General features: G+C 45.4%; 1 protein-coding gene across 1 annotated transcript; it reads left to right on the forward strand.

Moving 5' to 3' along the window:
* The first annotated feature begins 1,209 nt into the window (after positions 1 to 1,209).
* On the forward strand, positions 1,210 to 7,539 carry Ift22 (intraflagellar transport 22). The gene is made up of 5 exons (XM_046427064.2): positions 1,210 to 1,368; positions 3,903 to 3,979; positions 4,112 to 4,201; positions 4,779 to 4,981; positions 5,442 to 7,539. The coding sequence occupies exons 1-5, from the start codon at positions 1,330 to 1,332 to the stop codon at positions 5,588 to 5,590; spliced, it is 558 nt and encodes a 185-aa protein (XP_046283020.1). The 5' UTR covers positions 1,210 to 1,329; the 3' UTR covers positions 5,591 to 7,539.
* The last annotated feature ends 821 nt before the right edge of the window (positions 7,540 to 8,360 follow it).

Genomic DNA, 8,360 nt, shown 5'->3' on the forward strand with positions numbered 1-8,360 from the left:
TAGCCTCACCTCTAGGCCAAGCAACAGCAGTCGCCTTCTTTGGGGAATCCACCTCTCCAGGGGGGCTTCTCATAGGCAAGATCTAAAATACTCACAGCCAACTCCTTCCTATTCAGGTTCCTAGGAAAACCTCTTGTTCCCTTGGCTATTCCCAAAACATTCTCTTTCTTTCCTCTCTCTCTCCCCTTGGACTAAATCTCTCTACAGCTTCTCTCACCTATCATCATGCTGCCCAAACTCCAGAGAACACCGGTTCTCCCACCTCCACTTGACCTGACCTGAGCAAACAGCATTCCCTCCAAAGCAATTCTCTCTCTCTTCTTCAATCTTGTAAGTTTTCAATAATTTCCAGGTCATGTGCTAAATTCTACAGAGAAGGATTAAAATCTAAAATACCGAATGCCTACTGTCATCCTTTAAAAACTTGGCCAAAAATTGGAATAGTCGTGTTTTAGCAAGCTCTCCCAGATGGTCAGAGATATAGATCTGCGTAGAACGGGGATGTCTAAGATGTACGGAGAAAAATACTGAAGGATGCACAGTAGATTATCACGCACTCCTACAGAAGTTCTCTTGTTGTCTATCTCTTCACTGGAATGAAAACTTCAAGTAGTACGGAAGGAAGGAAGCGATGTCAAGTTGAGCCAAGCGAAACAGTAAAACAAGAGATTGCACCCCACGAAGCGGAAGTGAATGATCACTATTTATGGAAAAAAAAAAAAAAAGCAAGTACATTATCTATGAAACTAAAATGGCCCGGCACCGTGATTTAAGACGGACCTAAGGACTGAATTCAGCAGCAACATTCCCAGGCCCCTGCCCTAATGGCCAGTGCATTCCTCTTCTGGTTTCTCCCAGATCATTGGAATAATGGTGATCGGTGTCGCCCTTTACTGAGCTCAGAGTCGCGTTTCCTGACCTCCTGGGCTGGCCCAGGGATGTGTAAACCCCCTCCCAACGTGGGCAGCACCAGCCACAGTGATGAGGGGGTCAGAGACCTGGTTCCAGCCCAGCTCATCGGCCTCGGGGTCTGTTTGACCGCGCACAATGACTGGGAGGAGTTAAGGGCCCCGCGATTCCACTTTCAGCATCTTTGCCACGACAAGCGGGACTGGCGAGCTCTGGGCCGCGGGCGCAGAACCGCTCCCGCGGCCGGGATTTCGCCCCTTGGCTCCTGCGCTCTGCGAGTCCGGAACTGGCCGTGTCCCGTCGGCCCCTGCGGGCCGCTCCCGGTCGTCATGGAAACGAAGGCAGCCAATCAGCGCGGCGGCTTGCAAGCTCGCTGGGCTGCGATCTTACCGCGCGCTGGGGGCTGCCGGGCGGACCGCGATGCTGAAGGCCAAGATCCTCTTCGTGGGGCCCTGTGAGGTGAGGACAGCCGGGGCGGCGGCGAGTGGGGCCCGGGTGAGCGCGGGGCCGCCCCCGGGTCTGTGCCTTGCTCAGGCAGCCCCCCAGGAGGTGGCAACCCGGTTCCAAAGCCCCCACCCCGACGGGCCCCTCACAGGAACTGGGCGCCTCCAGACCTTGATCCTCACCACCGCCCGAGGGCGGCGATGGAGGGGAACCCTGAGTTGCCGAGGCCCGAAGGCCCACGGTAGTGAGTGGCATCTTTGAAACCATAGCCTGGGTCTTGTGACCCTCCCACCAGATCACATCTTTCAGGTCCAGCCCCAGGGTTTTGATTAAGTCCAGGAGGGACCAGGAATTTGGATTTTGGTGGTGCTGTTGGTCCAGGGCACACATAGGGATAAGCACTGTCGATGCATAGGTGAATATATGGAAAGAGATGTGTTCAATCTGCAGTTAGGAAAGGTCTTAAGCAAAGCCCCCCAAATGAAAAAGGCTTAAAAGAAATGATAGCTAAGTTAACACCTGGGGTGAGTATTTACAACTTACATTAATAGGACATGCAAGGAAAGTTTAAAAATCAGTAAAGAAAAGAGAAATAGTTAAATAGGAAATCAAGCCAAAGTGCTGCACACAAATAAAATTGGGAAATAAAATTGCCAGGTAAGTATGAGAAGATGTTCAACCTCATAATCACAGTAACACATGAAAACAAACAGATGGGACTTGTTTACCCAACAAAATTTACGAACGAGGAGAGTTTAAGATTGCTAATAGGTAGTGTTAGGATAGGATAAAAAATACTTCATATGCCCAACAGGCAGTTTCTTCATTTTCTCATGAGAACCCATCCCTGCTCAAATTGGCTTTGGTCAACTTGTATATACAAACTTTAAGGACATAGATGAAACATTCTCATATACTTCTCCCATGTTTAATGTATTCATATAGTCATGTGTATGTATGATATACCTGTAAAGGCCCATGAGGATATATATTAATTTGAAAATTTTATATGATTCCATTCACTGAATGACAGTTTTATTCAAGCTTCTAATCTGAGCCTTTGACACCTGGCTTGTCTTCATGACTTGAGCCACTTGTTTTGCATAATTTAACGTGATTGCCAATGCATATTTTTCTGTTCATCTAAGTTGTTTAGGACGCAGCATTTAAAAACAAAAATCAATGTTATGAAACTCTTCCTGGAAATGTATTCAGGCCCCAGGACTCATTCCTATAACCTCAGACCATTTACTATATTTATTCATCCTAAAAATAAACATGATCTCCACAAGGAAGCCACTTACCGTGTTATTTTATCTGGCATTTAATTTGTGAGGCTGCATTCTAAAGACGGTGTGCCCTCCCCCCAACTCTCAGGTTTTTGATTCTACCAAGTGATTTCTCCAGGCCTTGCAAACTAGTTCTGATCCAGGTCATTCTAGCCAAGCAGTTGTTCGATATAAAGTAACTGAGAGCGGGGCATAATTGGAGAGGTTTTTAAATAAGAACTCAAGTGTAAGAAATTGCCTTTCTTCTGAAGAATAATTTGGGGGGAGAAAAAAATCATTTTATATTTACACATATGTAGTATTTGTTCAATGAATTATGCAAATATAGAGAAAAGATCTGAAAAACAGATCATAATTTTAAGGAGGGAATGGGTTGAACATAGGGATGGTTTAGGTAGAGGGATCAGAAGGCTGTTTTCTTTTTTTTTCCTTGGGTTATATGTCTTTTTTCCTGAAACAGCTTTTTTTTTTTTTTAGTACTGGGGATTGAACTCAGAGGCACTCACCACCGAGCTACATCCCTAACCCTTTTTTGTATTTTATTTAGTGACAGGGTCTCACTGAGTTGCTTAGCACCTCGCCCTTGCTGTGGCTGGCTTTGAACTCTCGTCCTGTCTCAGCCTCGAGTCGCTAGGATTATAGACATGTGCCACTGGGCCCAGCTAAGGCTGTTTCTTGATGGGTTGATTTTATTTTTATAGGAATATCAATTACTTATGTTCTAAGGAAAAATAGCTTGCTTTGAGTTACAGATTTTTTAAAAATATTTTTATTAGTTGTAGATAAACACACAGTATCTTTATTTATTTTTATGTGGTGCTGAGGATTGAACCCAGGGCCTCTACACATGCAAGTTAGGCGCTCTACCACTGAGGTACAGCCCCAGCCCAAAACAGCTTGCTTTGAGATTGTGGTACAATCAGCCAGGAATCCCCAGACCTGGGACTTAGCTTTGACCTTGATCTTCTTTGTGACCTTGAGCCTTGTGTCTGTAACAGACTGATTCCCTAAAAATGTGGAGAGGAGCAGGTGTGGAGAGAGACACACACTGGTGATTTTTTTCTGTTGTCAGATAAAGTAACTGAGAGTCAGCCAGGAAACTCAAGTGAGGGTGGAGTCCCCAGCAGCAGAGGGAGCACTGGCCTCCCGTGCTCTCCATATTCCCAGCCAGGCCATGCCCAGCACACCAGAGCAAAACAGCAGAGGGCCCTCTATCCTGGTGACCTCAGGGCTGTTTCTACTCTTCTGTCATTTTCACAGAGTGGAAAAACCGTTTTGGCCAACTTTCTGACGGAATCTTCTGACATCACTGAATACAACCCCACACAGGGAGTAAGGTGAGCTCTGCCCTATCTGCACCCCAAAAAGTCACCAACCGTCACCCATCTGTGACTTTGCGTGCTGTTGGCCCTTCCAGAAGGGTAATGCCTCCTAAATAGTGGTATTGTTGCTACTGTTTTTATGTTTAGGATCCTAGAATTTGAGAACCCACATGTTATCAGCAACAACAAAAGCGCGAGGTGTGAGTTCGAGCTCTGGGACTGTGGCGGTGATTCTAAGTATGTTTCCTTTTTTTTTTTAATGTTTATTTTTTTAGGCGTAGATGGACACAACACAATGCCTTAATTTTTATGTGGTGCTGAGGATCGAACCTGGGTTCCACCCATGCTAGGCGAACGCTCTACCACTGACACAATCCCAGCCCCAGTGTGTTTCCTTTAAAGAAGGTCTACTTCGTCCAGGCTGGGACAAGTGGCAGAGGGCTTGCCTAGCATGCACGAGGCCGTGGGTTCCATCCCCAGCTAAAATACACACACACAGTGCCCACCAGGTTCCATGAAGTCAGGCCTTGCCTGGTTCCCAGGATGCATGAGGGCTTGATGAGTTCTTTGGTCACATACATTGCTTTATATGCTTTAGCAATTGAGTTATGATATAATTAGAAGTCACCGATCAATTGTTAATACTGAGCTATTATTTTTAAAGTGATCATGAGGGCTGGAGAGGTAGCTCAGTGATGGAAAACTTGCCTGACCTATGCAAGAACTGGTTGCACAAAATAAAAATTAAAACAAAGTGCCCAGCTAGAGTCCAGGATGCCCCGACTCCTGCTCCGACTCCCTTTCTGTGTTGCAGGTTCGAGTCCTGCTGGCCGGCCCTGATGAAGGACGCCCACGGGGTGGTGATTGTCTTCAACGCTGACATGCCAAGCCACCTGAAGGAGATCGAGATGTGGTACTCCTGCTTCGTCCACCAGCAGCTCCTACAGGATACCCAGTGCCTGCTGATTGCACATCACAAACCAGGCTCGGGAGGAGACACAGGGAGCCCGACTTTGTGTAAGAAGGCTGGGGTTTCACCTCCGCCTTTTGCCGCAGATGTCCCACGCACCTGCTTGAGGCAGTGTCTTTGAACCAGCAGCTATGTGCGCTTACTGCACACTAGCCATGCCTAGGCCTTTGTCGATTTCACCATGTCCATCAGAACTGCCAGGATGGAAGGTACATCCTTCCATCGAGACAAGGGATGGGCACTTTCACAGCAGGTAGACGAAAAGATGGGGAGAAACCTGGTGTGGGCCATTTATTGGTCCCACTGGGGACAGTCTTTCTTGAGAGGCCTTTTCCCAAGAAAAACCTCCAACTCACCTGTGACACGTACACAGCAGAGGTGACAAAGTGATCCCGGAAAACAACTCAGGAAGTATTCAACACTTTTAGAAAGTTAAGCAAGTCTCAGGTCCCTTGGGAGCTAGAAAAGATTCCAAGTCCACTCATTCATCTTATTCTCCTTTCTCAGCGCCACCCTTGAGCAAGCTGAAGCTGGTGCACTCCAATCTTGAGGAGGACCCTGAGGAGATCCGAATGGAATTCACAAAGTATTTAAAAAGCGTCGTCAACTCAGTGTCTGAGAGCAGAGACAGGGAGGAGATGTTGATTATTACCTAGCCGCCTCGTCTGGGACCTCCATCTCCCAAATGACATCAGCTGCTTCCTCGCCCAGAACTCAAACTTTATCCAGCTACTGATACTCTCTTCTACTTGTGACTAGAGAAGAAATTTTCCTCGTCTGCTACAAGGTACCATTCAGCCAGAATTGACTCAGAACATCCATCCTCCATCCTTAGGTCAGTGGGGAAAATTCTATGTCTGAATTCTGCTTCCCTAGCCCCAGACCTTTCCAAAGAGCTGGAAAATTAAACTGGGAAACTTCACATATGTAAAGTTATAAAAACTGTGGAACTGTAACTGTCACAGTTTCGTCCATGTGTCTCAGTTCAATTGTGATTTTTATTCCTTGATTCACTCAGCAGATTCCAACTAGCTGAGCATCTACTATGTGTGAGGTGCTATTCTGGCTGCTGCTGAAGTACAGCATGATAGAGCACAAAATTCCTTGCCCTTGTGGAGGTTAAATTCGATTTTTCTAAACAAGTAGATCAAAAACATAAGTACTACATTTTAGATAGGAAGGGAAAAAAAGGCAGACTCTTTATTTTCTGTAGTGGATATTAATTTCACAGGCTCCCACCCCATAGCTAATGAGAGGACCTGGGTTACTTACGATGTCAAACAGGGGTGTGGTTGTCTTTGATCGTGGGTTCTGTATTCCAGAATTCCCCTGTTCATTAAAATTTATTTGCAACCCCTAAATCAAAACTTGTGATGCTCTCTCCATTGTTTGGGACACACATAATGTGGCCTAAAATTTGAATCGCTGCAGCACACGACTGTTCCCAGCTGAGGTTACTCCAGGGTTCAAGGGACGCTGCTGCTCTCTTCTCTTGGCTCTCGTAATGTGTCCTTTTCGTGGTCGATGTAGGGTCATGTTCTCACAATTTTCAAGCTTTTTGTTGATGATTTCACTTTTGAAATGGCCCCAAGCTTAGTGCTAAAGTGTCATCTAGTGTTCCTAGATTCAGGAAAGCTGTGGCGTTTCTCAGGGAGAGAACACGTGGGTTAGACAGTCCCTTTAGCATGAGTTACAGTGCTGTTGAATTCAATGTTAATGAACCAACAATATGTTAAATAAAGTATCTTTAAAACACACATAAATCAGATTACATATCAATCAACTGCTGAAACTATTGCGGCAGAGGTTTGCAGGGACCTGATCCTGTGCTTCCCCTGAGAGCAGTGTTCAGGATTCACTGGATCAGCATGCTTGGCGACTTCCTAGAACAAACTACATGAATCACAAGAATCAACTGTCTCCATCTCCTGCAATGTCAAGGCTCCTGTCATGCTTCTGGAAGCCAGAAGTCCAAAATCAGTATCACTGAATCCAAATCAAGGTGCCACTGAGACTACACTCCCTCTCGATTCTTAGGGGAGATCTGTGTCTTGCAGCTTCTGGTGTCTGCTGTCATTCTTTGGTTTGTGGCTACTTAGTTCTGGTTTCAAGGCCAGCACCTTCAAACCTCTCCACACTCCACCTCCACTTTGCCTTCTCTGTGCATCTTTCAAGTTGGCCTCATGAGGACATTTATCATTGCATTTAGGGGCCACCCACATGATCCAGGATAATCTCATCTCATGATCCCTGACCTAATAACATCTGCAAAGATCCTTTTTCCAAACAAAGAAACATTTCAAGGATTAAGACCTGATATCTTCAGGGGTATTATTCAGCCTATTCTGAAAATGACAAATGATTAGTCCAAGATGACCCAGCAAGTCAGGGACAGAGAAATGTGGATGTGTAACCGATGTGATTCTGCAGTCTGTATTTGGGGTAAAAATGGGAGTTCATAACCCACTTGAATCTAATGTATGAAATATGATATGTCAAGAGTTTTGTAATGTTTTGAACAACCAATAAAAAAAAAATGTCAGGGACAGAGGCAGGCCTGGACCCCAGGCCTCTGCTCTTTCCACTGACTTATAGTAACTGGAAAGTTGGTTCCACCAGTGAATATGCTGAGAGTGTCATCCTCTGGGATTAAAACTCGTAAAGCAACATCAATCACAGTGCTATAGTTTGGATCTAAAATATTCCCAAAGGGGAACATTCCTCATCTTGATGCCATTGGAAGGTGATGGGACCATATACAGGTAGTCCTAGTAGAGGCTTTAGGTCGCTGGAGTGCACCCTGGAAGGGGATTATAGGATCCCAGTCTCTTTCTCTTTTTCACTTCTCTGCCTCCGAGAGGTGAACAGATTTGCTCCACCTCCCACTCCTTCCATGATATCTTACCTGGCCACAGGCCCAAAAGCAATGTGGCCAACTGACCATAGGATTGATGATTTAACACCATGAATTGATGATCTCAGATATTTTGTTACAGCAATGAGCAGCTGACTAACACATACTGCAATAACAGAAGGATGGTTAAGGGAGATATTAACCATATTTGAAGTGGAGCCAGCCTGATGGTGGTTTGCAAGTATCTTGCAGGTAGAACTAGCACATGTCCTCCGACCAATTCAATGACCAGTTGTGTTCTGAAGCTTTAGCCATTGTAAAGATTATGCTTACATTGTAACCCGAATATCCACATCATAAAGTTATTCAAGCAAAGTCCTTGGAGATCATTAAACTCATTGTGGGACACTGGGAGACTCTGATATCTGCAAGGTACACTAAATTGCCATAAGAATAGTTTTGCTGCTAACTGAGGCCAGGAGTTCATTTAAACATCAGTACTCCTGATTAAAAAGGTAACTGGGTACTGTGCCATTTGAGAAAATTACTCTGGAATATGGTTGTAGGTCTTG

This window comes from Marmota monax, unplaced genomic scaffold, assembly GCF_021218885.2.
Source record: "Marmota monax isolate L192 unplaced genomic scaffold, Marmota_monax_Labrador192_F-V1.1 WCK01_AAM20220418_F8-fsc00341, whole genome shotgun sequence".
Classification (NCBI taxonomy): Eukaryota; Metazoa; Chordata; class Mammalia; order Rodentia; family Sciuridae; genus Marmota; species Marmota monax.